This window comes from Taudactylus pleione, unplaced genomic scaffold, assembly GCF_031769625.1.
Source record: "Taudactylus pleione unplaced genomic scaffold, aTauple2 ptg000289l, whole genome shotgun sequence".
Lineage (NCBI taxonomy): Eukaryota > Metazoa > Chordata > Amphibia > Anura > Myobatrachidae > Taudactylus > Taudactylus pleione.
In genome coordinates this window covers 1711682-1726821 of record NW_028284691.1, presented here as the reverse complement: position 1 = coordinate 1726821, position 15140 = coordinate 1711682, and the positions used below count along the sequence as shown (strand labels likewise).

General features: G+C 42.5%; 1 protein-coding gene across 1 annotated transcript in view; it reads left to right on the top strand.

Annotated features, from left to right (window-relative positions):
* LOC148511925 (inter-alpha-trypsin inhibitor heavy chain H3-like) overlaps positions 1–15140 on the top strand; it is a 185317-nt gene that overhangs the window by 103992 nt on the left and 66185 nt on the right. The window contains 2 exon segments of the mRNA XM_088482492.1: positions 7951–7953; positions 8128–8253. Coding sequence (XP_088338618.1) covers positions 7951–7953; positions 8128–8253 — 129 coding nt within the window.

Genomic DNA, 15140 nt, shown 5'->3' with positions numbered 1-15140 from the left:
AAGCCACCACTGAAGCTTGGCTAACCATATGAGAGTTCATGGATTGGGACCCTTTATAAATATATATATCAATTACTGATGTACTCTATGGAGGAGATTTATCAAGCTGCCATTTTTCAAACAGTGACAGTTAGGAGCTGATTGGTTGGTACTTTATAGCTCTCCACTTTATCTCTGTAGAAGCTTTGATAAATATCCCCCTATTTATGTAAAACACATCTATCTTATGCATATACCAAGCTGCTTAAATACTACTATGAAAGAAATAAAAAATGACAAATTTCTATCGCAATAGTTATTTATATGTGTTTACCAGTGTACTGGTTACTACACACCACTGTCCTAATTAAAAATATAATTCTATCATACTTATTCTTCTGGTGTCTTATTATAATTATACATTGTGTGAATCATGGTACATGAGCTTTGTAGCTGAAATTGTAGCTCTATAGCTATTGCAGTGATAAACTACAGACTAAACAAGTGACTCTATCACTTTACAGACAGAGCAAATGTGACAGCATGTTGTCCTACATAGACTGTGTAATACACTACTGTATGTGTATCCTAGGCTATATGGCATAAACAAGCTAAAATAAATAAAATACAGAAATATTTTTTTTCTACTACTGTTGCACATTTATAAAGCCACGACTGCAATGTGCTCATATTTACACGGACTCACAAAAGTGCAAACATGCGCCTATATCAACAAGAGATACGTTATTTTCAATTAGTGTTTGAAAATTACTGTAAAACCAAATATTCACTATGCAGGATTTATATAAATGCTAGAAAAATTATATATTCATACACTGTACTTAGGGGTAAATTTACTAAGATTCGTGTTTGGTCAAGATTGAAGTCTCGGGTGTGTGTTGCCTATTTTTCAACTCAGGAATTTACCAAGAATCGTGATTGGAATCACGGGTGTAATTGTAGCAAACTCTGACATAAATACAACTTTCAAATAGACCACCCCCTGAGCTGTGTGTTTTGCAGAAACATACACAGATCAGTGTGATTTGTTTCTGCCTGCAATTATGGTGTAAATGTTTAATGTTAAGAAGAAAATTATGTAGGGTCCCCCCCCAAAAAGCATAACCATCCCCAGGCTCCTCAGCCAGTCCTGGTTCCTATAAATACGGGGGGAAAAACGTGTAGGGTTTGACCGTATTTTAGGAAACAGCGCTGGGCTGCAGAGCCAGTCCTGGTTTTAAAAACAGGGAAAAAAATTGCATAGGGTTCCCCCTATTTTTAAAACCAGCACAGGGCTCAAATCTGGCTGGGGTGTAATGTCACAGCCAAGGGACCCTTTCACCGGGTCTCCCCGGCCAAAGCATTATCACCCCAAGCCAGTTAGCCCAACCTGGGGATCTCAGGGGAGGTGGGGATCCCCCAATAATGTGGTCCCCCCTCTCCCGAGAACCCCAGGCTTAAGCTGAATCCTGGGGCTCTTCCCTGCACCCCTGGGTGGTGGGTACAGGGGTAATAATGGGGATAATTATAATGTTACTATTGTTTTTTACAGTGGAACTACAGGTGCTAGCATGTCTGCCCTTTGGCACTTGTGGAACTACAAGTGCCAGCAGGGGCCAGCACCCATACTCCCACTGTGAAAAAAATAGTTAAAGAACCACAGGACAAAGATGCAAGTTGCACTATTTATTGATCAACTCATCAATAAAAATTATGAAAAAAAAAAAAACACAGGACACACACACCATAGTAAGTAAAATTTTATTGCACACCTAACTCACTCACAGATACGTCCCTGCTGCCAGATGTTCTGTAACCACATGCATCGCTACCGAGCTAATGAAAGGAAACCCCTTGTGGCTTCTGTCAGTAGCTGGAGCCACCAGCCAATCAGAAGAAACTAATTGTAGAATGCTGTGGCATTACACCACGGCTGGATTTGACCCCAGTTCTGGTTTTAAAAATAGGGGAAACCCTATGTAATTTTTCCTCCCTGTTTTTAAAACCAGGACTGGCTCAGCAGCCCAGTGCTGGTTCCTAAAATACGGTGGAACCCTACTCGTTTTCCCCCGTATTTATATGAACCAGGACTAGCTGAGTAGCCTGGGACTGGTTATACTTTTGACATAGGTAATTGCAATTCTAACACTATGCATATTAGGAATATTACGTGCAAAAGGACTCCCTAAATAAACTACAAAATATCCAATGGAATACTGAATATTGGTTAGTGACAAGTGACATCACATCACTCTATTATGTAATAAACCATGAACAAGGACTATCAAGCATTAAAAATCACCTACTCACAAATTCAAGCAGGACAAACACACTAATCACGTTCATAACAGACTGCATCAAGTTCATCCTCGATCGTAATTACGCATGGTTCAACAATGTACACTATTGACAAGTCACCGGGACTGCAATGGGGACGAGATTTGTGCCAAGTTATGCAAATCTCGTTATGAGCACATGGGAGAACAACTACATTTGGTCCCATGGTGAACTTGGCGCAAATCTCGTCCTATCTATACGCTTCATAGATGATGTGCTTTTTATTTGGAACAGCACTGAAAAATATTTGAAGCAATTTCTTACGTACATAAACAACAATGACAATAATCTCATCTTCACACCCAAATACAGCAAAACCATGGTTGAATTTTTAGATTTGAATATTTTCATTGAAGAGGGACAGATTCACACAAATACTTTTCAGAAATCTGTGGATATAAACAGCTTCATTTTAGCCTCCAGCTGACACCATCCAAACTGGTTACAAAACATACCTCTAGGCCAATTCAAAAGGATTAGACATAATTGCGCTAAAATCAGTGATTACGAGAAACAAGGAGACATCCACCAGAAAAAATTCCTATAAAAGAAATACAATAGCAGATTAGTCATGAATGCCAAAGAATCTGTCAAACAACAAGCCAGGGCACCTCTCCTCCAGTACAAACCAAAAAACACCAATAAAGACACCGACACCAATATATGTTTCATCACACAGTACAGCAAACAAGCCAATCAAATCAAAAGGGTCATAAACAAGCATTGGCACATCTTGTTCCAAGACGAAACCCTGTCTGATATTCTTTCACCCAGTACGAAAATAATTTTCCGCAAAGCTCCAGACATCAAGTTGAAATTAGTCAGGAATCATATCCCACCCAAGACTATGATCCAGAATCTACTTCCCATGCAGGATACACCTAAAGGGGGATATTTCTGTTACATATATAGCCTGTAAAGTCACAGGACAAAAAAACACTAAACCTACATTGTCGATCATTTCCCCAAGCAACAACAATAATGTTACAATCATGAGTAGAATCACGTGTCACACCAAAGGTGTAATTTATGCATTAGAATGTCCCTGCCCTAAGTTATTTGTGGGCAGAACCATTAGACCACTAAAGACACGCGTATCAGAACATATACGAAATATAGAAAAAGGCACAGAAGATCACCCTCTGTCAAAATGTTATAAGGATCACCACAACTGTAATCCAAAACTTCTAAAATTCTATGGACTAAAAAAAAATCAAACAAAGATGGAGAGGGGGTGACTACATACACCTCATAAATAAAGAGGAACTAAGATGTATAGTTGAACTAGATACACTAGCTCCCAAGGGCCTCAACCTGGATAATGAAATCTGTTCAATTATATGTAAATAATTACATTAGATAAATTGTTGTATTGAAACCAATAAGTTCCACATTAGCTTTCTTGTTCATTTAATAGACTGCACATTTTTCCATCTATTTTATATAAGATATAAATGTACCGTAGGTTGTATATTACAGAGATTGCAACATCATATTGGAAACTGTAACAACAGATTATCACCACCACTATGGTTGATTAACCCTCTAGAGAATGGACAAAATACTGCACTATTTACTGCTATGTCTACAACAAAATGGCTACCAACTCCAGGACTAAGCTAGAATGATTGACGGACATAATAAACTAATCAAACGTGACTCTTTAAAGAAAGGACCCTATCACAGACAAGTGTTGGCACTCCACATGGGATTTAAACATTCAAAAGCCAGGCTAAACAAGCACACACCCCCAGAGGAAGAGTCAGGTTGAAACGCGTTGGGTCACACTGCGCAATATCCAGACCCTATAGAACAAGTTGAATACCAAGCAACCATTCGCCCAGCCGGGTCACATCACCGGTCTTTATCCCACACCACCCGGAAGTGAGAGGAGATCAGCTGTGAATCCAACGGAGACGAGTGTAATCAACTACACACTCATAGGAGAGCAAGGAGAAGGATTTCTGCGGTGAGCCTGAGCTGAGGTGACCCCCAGCAACACCACATTGACCACAGACTCCAAGCAGCGATAGACTACCACCTAAAACATAGTGAGGGGTGAGCACAACTGTTGCTACACCCACTTTCCCTATATGGGGGAGCGGGTGCTAATTGCCCTGGCTTTTTGGAGGGGCCAGGGTTTGCCCCACTTCCTCCACTTTCTCTTACCTGTCAGTGGCAGCAGCCTCTCTCGCCAGCCCAGCAAACACTGCTGTGTGCAGGGCTGTGGTGGGTCCAGGGAGGCTACTGCCACTGAGCTCAGCAACAGCCTCCTCTGCCTGCACTTGATGGGACTGGAGCGGTCGCACTAATCGCACCTCTCCCCCCTGGATCTGCCCCTGGCTGAGGGATGCACAGTGTCCCCCTGTGTGGCGTGCAGTACTGCTTTGCAACGCCACAATTAATATTATTAATTCTTATTTTGTATAAGACTAATGTTTTAGTTTGGAATGTACAATCCTATATATCCCTCCATTAGTTCTTTGATGTACATGTTCTTAACTTCTCAGCTAAACCAGCTTTATTTAATAATAGACCACTTACTGCTTATAGTGAACCTATACAAAAAGTATGATATAACCAGTTTTCGTAGGTAATTATTGAAACATACAAACAAAGGTGGAACTCTGTTGAACCCTTTTCACACCCTTGGTCTACATGACACTGCCCTCTCCTGGCTATCCTCCTACCTCTTTGACCTATCCTTCTCTGTCTCCTCTCATGACTCCTCTTCTCCCCCACAGCCTCTTACAGTAGGTGTTCCCCAAGGTTCTTGGACCTCTCCTTTTCTCACTTTATACATCCTCACTAGGTGAACTCATCAGCTCTTTTGACCTCCAACATCATCTCAATGCTGATCATACTCAGATCTACCTTTCCTCCCCTGACCTCTCCCCCTCTCTACTCACTCGTATCTCCAACTGTTTCTCTGCCATCTCTTCCTAGATGTCCCAGCAATTTCTTAAACTTAATATGTCTAAGACTGAGCTGATCATTTTCCCACCACCCAACTTAACCACACTTCCCACCATTTCTTTATCAATTGATGGCACAACCATCTCCTCTAGCCCCAAAGTGCGCTGTCTTGGAGTTATCCTGGACTCCTCTCTCTCCTTTAAATCACATATCCAGAATCTCTCACAGTCCTGTAGTTTCCATCTTAAAAATATTTCCAAGATTAGACCCTTTCTCACCCAGGATGCCACTAAAACCCTCATACACTCATTTGTCATCTCCAGATTGGACTACTGTAACCTCCTCCTATCTGGCCTCCCCAAATCCCATCTCTCTCCTCTCCAGTCTGTCCTCAATGCTGCTGTTCAGCTCATCTTCCTCTCAAAATGCTCTGCATCTGCCTCCCCTCTCCTACAAGCTCTCCACTGGCTCCTCTTCCCTTTCAGAACCCAATTTAAGGTTCTCACACTCACTTGCAAAGCCCTCACCCATTCCACTCCCATTTACATCTTGGATCTCATCTCCCTTCACTCTCCTGTCTGCCCTCTTCGTTCAACAAATGCACGCCGCCTCTCATGCAAATTGATTACTTCCTCCCACTCCTGCCTCCAAGATTTTTCCCGCGCTGCTCCCCACCTTTGTAACTCTCTCCCTCTTCCCATCAGACTCTCCAGCTCTCTACAATCCTTCAAACGGGTTCTCAAAACCCGCTATTTCATCAAAGCCTTCCAGCTCTCATCTTAACTTACTGCTACATGTTCCTCCCTCCCTGTCTACACCATCTGTGTCACACCTGTTTGTCTGTACCTCCCTTTTAGAATGTAAGCTCCTATGAGCAGGGCCCTCTACCCTCTTGTGCTTCTCCTAACTTTACTTTCATCTACTTCTTACTCCCCACTAGTGCACCTAACACTTGGTTGCTTTGCTCTGTTGCTTATCTGGGTGTTATGGTCGCGAATGTAGCAATGTATATTATCCATGTCCTGTATTGTATTGTACTGTAAGTCACTGTAAGTCAACCTATTTGCCTATGTACTTTGTAAGGTGCTGCGGAACACTTGTGGCACCATACAAATAAATAATAATAATAATAATAATAATAATGAAGGCGCTTCTCAATGAAGGTATATGAAATCAGATATAGTACTTGATTCTCGTAGGATAATGTAATTCCTTGGGCCCGAAGTGGTCTTTCATTTCCAAGGGTTCTTCCTTTCCCTCCCAGACGTAGATGGATATAAAAAAAAGGATAAAAAAAACAATATTGTGTGATATCGTTCAAGTGAGTGTGGGTAACAAGATACTATCTTAGTCCCACACCACCGGGATAAGAGCAAACCATGAGATAAATGCGAGAAATACTCAAAATGAAGCACACCCTTAAGTGTGGTACGGAGTACGTTAATAATTATGTTAATCCCACCGCCTGATGCAATAGATTTATAAAGAGGGGTGTACCCCACTCACTCTAGCATAGATGTAAACAGGTGAATAAAGGTATCTTTTTCAGCAAACATACCATACTCACAGGACATATATGTATATTCCTCCTATCATGGTATCTTTGATTCTTACGGTCTTACGGTCCTCAGGAACAACAGACAATTGTTATTAAATCCAAATGGTAAGTATTTTATTCAATAAAATGCTCCAGCATCATCCAATCTTAAAAACATATGTTCCTGGCTCCCCAAACACAATGGTGGATACTACTGTAGTTGTTATAAAGTTCAAAAACTTTTCTGGACAAGTAAATGAAAGTGTATCTACCTTATGAGGGGATCCTGGTAGTCATGTGAAAGAGTCCATAAAAAAACTTTTTGTCTCCAAATCCAGCGCGTTTCAACCGAAAGGGTCTTTTTGAATGCAAACTTAAAATTCCCCCTGATCTATCTTATAAACCTTCAGGAATGCAAACACTGTCGGCGGAAGTGATGAATCGGGATGCACGTAGGTTCTCTAGTTTCTGGGTTTTTTTTAACACGCTTCTCATTGGTGCCGATAAAAATGTAGGGGTAACGTAATGGAGGCCATATCTCATCTACTCCAAGTTATAAATAACACATACACAATTCATAAATATAAATATAATACATGGCTAAAAAAATCTAAGTATTAAAATGTGTAAATACATGATTTAGTGCAGCAAAAAATATATGGTTATTCCTAAATAAGGGAATCCATAAAAGCTCCACATAAAAAGAGATTATTATAACTTAGAATGTATCTAAAAAGAGAAAAAAAAGGATTAATAAATATAAAAATGTAAAAGCAAAATGTTAAATGAGATAAATAGGAATCCCAATAATTATAATAAATAAATGAGTAAAAAACCTCTGTAGTCTTAAAATGATTGACAAATTCATATAGAAAAATACACAAACACAAGATTGAATAAGGAAAAGATACTTAAGGTAAAAACCACTTAATGTCAAAATCAGAGTTAAGCCCCTTGGGTTCAAGGGTCCCCAACTCAAAAATTAATTTAATTTTGGCTTTGGCTAAGCTTTCTTCCTCATCATTTCGCCGCCATCCTAGAAAAACTAATAGAATACCACAAAAAGAGACAATCTGTGTTGGATCATTGTTAAAGTATTAAAATGAGCAGATACACTATGTGTTGGAAGGCCCTTCCTAATATTTCGGACATGTTCACTCAATCTGTCCTTTAATTGGCAGGAAGTTCTACCTATCTATTGCTTATTGCAAGTACATTCCAACAAATAAACTACGTTTTTGCTGTTACATGTAATAAAATGATTGTTTGTATATCTTTTCCCTTTGGAATTTGAAACACATTCTACAAGTTTTTTTCTTCTTTTCTTTTAATTATTGAAACATATTGTTTTATTCTAGCAACAAACATTAATGATGCTGTACTGGTGGCTGTCCAGCTATTGAATAAAGCACATGCATCTAAAGAGGTTCCCGACAGAAGTGTTTCCATGATCATCCTGCTGACTGATGGTGAAGCCAACAGAGGTATGTAAACTACTGTAATGTTCCTTCTGGTTTAATGCATCTCTAAACTTTTTTTCACTAATTCTTCATAGCTTTATGAATACTTGTATCTTAATGAAATGGAAAGCAAATAACATTATAACCTATTTCTAAAATATAACTTCCAAAAATACTTCTAACTAGGTGTCCTTTCACAAAGAATAAGAAAAAGAATACATTTTAAAGTTGCTGTTTATGGTTCTGCACCACCATTTATTGCACAGGAAGTTTACTAATTCACCGACTGCCATGGTGAGTAGCAATCTGCAGCAAGCACTTTTGAGAAATGGCACAGACAGGGACATAAGGGCAGCGTCTTTTGCCGGTGGCACATATTCAACTTTGTGCAAAGTGCAAAGACTGAGATGCCCACTGTCGCCATCCGTAGACACTGAAATACCTAGTGGTTTGTCTTTAAACGCACCATTGAATCTTGCACTCTCCCTATTGCAGGTGCAGTTTCTCAATCAGAGTATGGCTTACTGTGTGATCGGTTAAATGTATGTGTACGCAAGGCAAGCGCTTTTAGCATCACGCCCTATCCACTACTGTAATGCGCCCATAAGACAGACCATCTCCATGTCGCCGCTAAGTCACCGCCCAATACATTTTCAAGACATTTCGGACACCGTGCACCTTCCATGAGCCTCTATCTTAACTCTGACTCTGGCTCTGATTCAGAGCCGGATGCTCTGACAGAGTGCTCGCTCTGAATCAGGGCCGGGCTTTTGTTTTTTTAGAACGGCCTCCTGGCCGCTCGCATAGCTGTGGGTGGCCACCCACAGCTATAGCGAGCGGCCATGATGATGGTCGCGATGGTCAAGACCATCGCGACCATCGGGCTTGCGACGGGACCCTTGTGGTAGGGTCTCGTGGCCGCAAGCCCCAGAGAGCTTTCGGCTCAAATTGAGCCGGAAGCTCTCCCACTGACATCACTTGTGATGTCAGTGGGGCCGCCCCCAAATGGTAGGCGTTCCTTCGGGAATGCTTCCGTTTGGCTGGCCACGCCCCCGGCCCGCCTACCAAAGGGGGTGAGCTGTCACTCACCATCGACAGCTCGGCCCCCTTTGTTGCGAGACCCGGCGCGACGGAGTGCCCATCGCTATCCGGGTCTCACGCATGCGCACGACGGAGCCGGCTCCATCGTGCGCATGCCCAGTGGACCACCATCGACCCGGCTGTGAGCGCTCTGCGCTCGCGACCAGGTCTGAATCAGGCCCTCTGTAAGCACGCTAACTGGACGGATGCGCAGTGTGATTTAGATGCATGCACAGAAAAAAAAAATGCTCCACTGATAACAACATGTGCATAGAAATAAGAATCAGGCCCAGGGCCGGTTCTAGATATTGTGGAGCTCAGGGCAAAAGTTCCCAGTTGCGCCCTTCCCCCCCAAATAAAGAAATCACTTTTTTTAGATGGCGTTTCTCTACGCGTGCCGAAAGTGCACACGCTTCCAGAAAGGGGGCATGTCCTTGTGGTACACCCCCAATTCATCACACTGTGGGGCGTGCCCAGCACTTACGGAGGTGCTGGGCTTCCCCCAAGCTCTCCCCTCATGACGAATAATTGCCATGAGCAGTAATGCACCTTACACAGTATGTCTTCCACAGTAATGCCCTATATAACACATTATGCCACACGCAGTAATGCCCTATATAACACATTATGCCACATGCAGTAATGCCCTATATAACACATTATGCCACACGTGGTAATGCCCTTTATAACACATTATGTCACACGCAGTAATGCCCTTTATAGCACATTATGCCACACGCAGTAATGCCCTTTATAGCACATTATGCCACACGCAGTAATGCCCTTTATAGCACATTATGCCATACGCAGTAATGCCCTTTATAACACATTATGCCAGAAGCAGTAATGCCCTTTATTACACATTATGCCACACGCAGTAATGCCCTTTATAACACATTATGCCACCAGCAGTAATGCCCTTTATAACACATTATGCCACACGTGGTAATGCCCTATATAACATACTATGCCACACGCAGTAATGCCCTATATAACACATTATGCCACATGCAGTAATGTCCTTTATAACACATTATGCCACACGCAGTAATGCCCTTTATAGCACATTATGCCACACGCAGTAATGCCCTTTATAGCACATTATGCCACACGCAGTAATGCCCTTTATAACACTTTATGCCATATGCAGTAATGCCCTTTATAACACATTATGCCAGAAGCAGTAATGCCCTTTATTACACATTATGCCACACACAGTAATGCCCTTTATAACACATTATGCCACACGCAGTAATGCCCTTTATAACACATTATGCCACATGCAGTAATGCCCTATATAACACATTATGCCACATGCAGTAATGCCCTTTATAACACATTATGCCACATGCAGTAATGCTCTGTATAACACATTATGCCACACACAGTAATGCCCTATATAACACATTATGCCACATGCAGTAATGGCCTTTATAACACATTATGCCACATGCAGTAATGCCCTATATAACACCTTATGCCACACACAGTAATGCCCTATATAACACATCATGCCACATGCAGTAATGCCCTTTATAACACATTATGCCACATGCAGTAATGCCCTTTATAACACATTATGCCACCAGCAGTAATGCCCTTTATAACACATTATGCTACCAGCAGTAATGTCCTTTATAACACATTATGCAACACTCAGCAATGGCCTTTATAACACATTTATGCGACACACAGTAATGCCCTTTATAACACATTATACCACACGCAGTAATGGCCTTTATAACACATTATGCCACACGCAGTAATGCCCTGTATAACACATTATGCCACATGCAGTAATGCCCTGTATAACACATTATGACACATGCAGTAATGCCCTTTATAACACATTATGCCACATGCAGTAATACCCTATATAACACATGCCACACTCAGTAATGCCCTTTATAACACATTATGCCACACGCAGTAATGCCCTATATAACACATTATGCCACACACAGTAATGCCCTATATAACACATTATCCCACATGCAGTAATGCCCTATGTAACACATTATGCCACATGCAGTAATGCCCTTTGTAACACATTATGCCACATGCAGTAATGCCCTTTATAGCACATTATGCCACACGCAGTAATGCCCTTTATAACACTTTATGCCATATGCAGTAATGCCCTTTATAACACATTATGCCAGAAGCAGTAATGCCCTTTATTACACATTATGCCACACACAGTAATGCCCTTTATAACACATTATGCCACACGCAGTAATGCCCTTTATAACACATTATGCCACATGCAGTAATGCCCTATATAACACATTATGCCACATGCAGTAATGCCCTTTATAACACATTATGCCACATGCAGTAATGCTCTGTATAACACATTATGCCACACACAGTAATGCCCTATATAACACATTATGCCACATGCAGTAATGGCCTTTATAACACATTATGCCACATGCAGTAATGCCCTATATAACACCTTATGCCACACACAGTAATGCCCTATATAACACATCATGCCACATGCAGTAATGCCCTTTATAACACATTATGCCACATGCAGTAATGCCCTTTATAACACATTATGCCACCAGCAGTAATGCCCTTTATAACACATTATGCTACCAGCAGTAATGTCCTTTATAACACATTATGCAACACTCAGTAATGGCCTTTATAACACATTTATGCGACACACAGTAATGCCCTTTATAACACATTATACCACACGCAGTAATGGCCTTTATAACACATTATGCCACACGCAGTAATGCCCTGTATAACACATTATGCCACATGCAGTAATGCCCTGTATAACACATTATGACACATGCAGTAATGCCCTTTATAACACATTATGCCACATGCAGTAATACCCTATATAACACATGCCACACTCAGTAATGCCCTTTATAACACATTATGCCACACGCAGTAATGCCCTATATAACACATTATGCCACACACAGTAATGCCCTATATAACACATTATCCCACATGCAGTAATGCCCTATGTAACACATTATGCCACATGCAGTAATGCCCTTTGTAACACATTATGCCACATGCAGTAATGCCCTTTATAACACATTATACTACCAGCAGTAATGCCCTTTATAACACATTATGCCACCAGCAGTAATGCCCTTTATAACACATTATTCCACACGCAGTAATGCCCTTTATAACACATTATGCCACACGCAGTAATACCCTGTATAACACATTATGCCACATGCAGTAATGCCCTCTATAATACATTATGCCACATGCAGTAATGCCCAGTATAATACATTGGGCCACACAGTAATTCCCTTTCTAATACATTATCCCCAATTCAAATTAGGCCACACAGTAGTCCTTCTTCATATTATGACACACAGTGGTGCCCCTTTTACACAATGCCCAAATTAGTGCCCCTTATACACAAGGCCCACAGTAGTAGTGTCCCTTATACATGCCCACAGTAGTAGTGCCCCTTATACAATGCTCACAGCAGTGGTGCCCCTTACACAATGGCCCAGTAGTGGTGCCCCCCAAGCAGTGCCCCCATTAGTAGTGCCTGCAGTGGTAATGCACCCATTTTTAATGCCCACAGTAGTAATGCCTCCAGTAATAGTGCCCCCAGTAGTAGTGCCCTAATTGGTAATATCCCTTATAGTAGCACCCCCAGTAGAAATGCCCCAATTGATAGTGACCCTAGTGGTAATGACCCCATTAGTAGTACCCCCAGTAGTAATGCCCCCTATTAGTGCCCCCAGTAGTAATGCCCCCTATAGTAATCCCCCCAGTAGTAATGCCCCCTGTAGTAGTGATACCCCCAGTAGGAGTGATGCCCCCAGTAGTAGTGCCCCCATTGGTAATGCCCCCAATAGTAGTGTCCCCAGTGGTAATGCACCCTATAGTAGTGCCCACAGTAGTAATGCCCCCATTAGTAATGCCCCCTATAGTAGTGCCTCCAGCAGTAATGCACCCTATAGTAGTCCCCCCAGTAATAACGCCCCCTATAGTGATGCCCCTAGTAGTAATGCCCCTATAGTAGTGCCCCCTATAGTAATCCCCCCAGTAGTAAGGCCTCCATTAGTAATGCCCCCTATAGTAGTGATGCCCCCAGTAGTAGTGCCCCCTATAGTAGTGATGCCCCCAGTAGTAGTGCCTCCTATAGTAGTGATGCCCCCAGTAGTAGTGCCCCCATTGGTAATGCCCCGAATAGTAGTGTCCCCAGTAGTAATGCACTCTATAGTAGTGCCCACAGTAGTAATGCCCCCATTAGTCATGCCCCCTATAGTAGTGCCCCAGTAGTAATTCCCCCTATAGTAATCCCCCCATTAGTAATGCCCCCTATAGGCATACCCCAAGTAGTAATGCCCCCTATAGTAGTGCCCCCAGTAGTAATGCCCCCTTTAGTAGTGCCTACAGTAGTAATGCCCCCATTAGTTATGCCCCTATAGTAGTGCTCCCAGTAGTATTGCCCCCTATAGTAATCCCCCAAGTAGTAATGCCCCCTATAGTCGTGCCCCCAGTAGTAATGCCCCCTATAGTAGTACCCCCAGTAGTAAATCCCCCATTAGTAATGCCCCCTATAGTCGTGCCAACAGGAGTAATGCCCCCTATAGTAGTGTCCCCTATAGTACTGCCCCCAGTAAAAAAAAAAATACAATTAAAATACAAACACAATACTTACCTAAGCCCCGCTCCTGCATCCGCTGCTGTCCGGTCAGAACGCTCCACGGATCTATGGGAGAGACATCATGACATCATGACGTCCCTCCCATTGTGCTCTCTGCGGGAGCCGGAGCTCAGGAGTGAGCTCCAGCTTTTGGCTGTCGCTGCAGGGAAGGAGCCGGGTGCCCGCTGGTAACAAATCTCAGCGGGCGCCCGGCAAATGGAGCCTCCCTGCGGGGGACTTCTGGGGACTCAGTGGTGCCCTCTAGGGGCCGGTGCTCTGGGCGACGGCCCTGTTAGCCCGCCCCTAGAACCGTCACTGATCAGGCCCATAATTATTTAAGGAATTGTGCTGGTGAAACTTTCTTTATGTGGGTATCCCCCAAAAACAGATGTTTTTGTACTGACCATACTGTCTACCAGGGCAAATAGGAGTCTGTGGAGCCTGGCCACCATTGCTGTGCTCTTTGTGCTATCTGTAATGTCACTCATCTTAGTGACACATATGTATCCCTAGTTTTCTGGTCGCAGCACAGTGCCACTCTCTAGCCTTCTGGGCTGTGAGTGCTTGGGTTGCCCACTAATCTTGCTTGTGCTGTACATGAGCGGCCACTACATGTAAAGTGGCTGCTGATTGGCTAGCGGCCCGTGAGAAATTACAGATGATTTCTGTCATCTGTCATTTTGCGAGGTGTAAGTATATCTAACAGCATATACTTACACCTGTTCGGCTTGGTTTGGGTAAGTAGTTTTTTTGTTTTAACAAGATCGTGGATGCTACGGAGAGCAGTGCCAGGATGTAGGTCAGTATACAATCTTTTTTGCAGGGCCATACACACGGATTTCTACTTGGGACAAGTGGACCGACCGACTGGTACAGGTAAATATGTGTGATTGAGGTACAGTATGTGTGTATTAATCTTGTACTAAATACGGTGTGTGTGTGTTATGTCTTTATTTAACTTTTTATTTTACAGTGGAGGTACGGGTACCAGCCGCTTGCTGGCACTTGTAGTTCCACAAGTGCAAAAGGGCAGCCATGCTGGCATCTGTAGTTCCACTGTAAAATACAATAGTTTACTTTGATTTTACATATTACCCCCATAGCCACAGCCCAGGGGTGCGGGGAAGAGCCCCGGGCTTCAGACCAAGCCTGGGGTTTTGGGAGAGGGTATACCCCTTTTTTC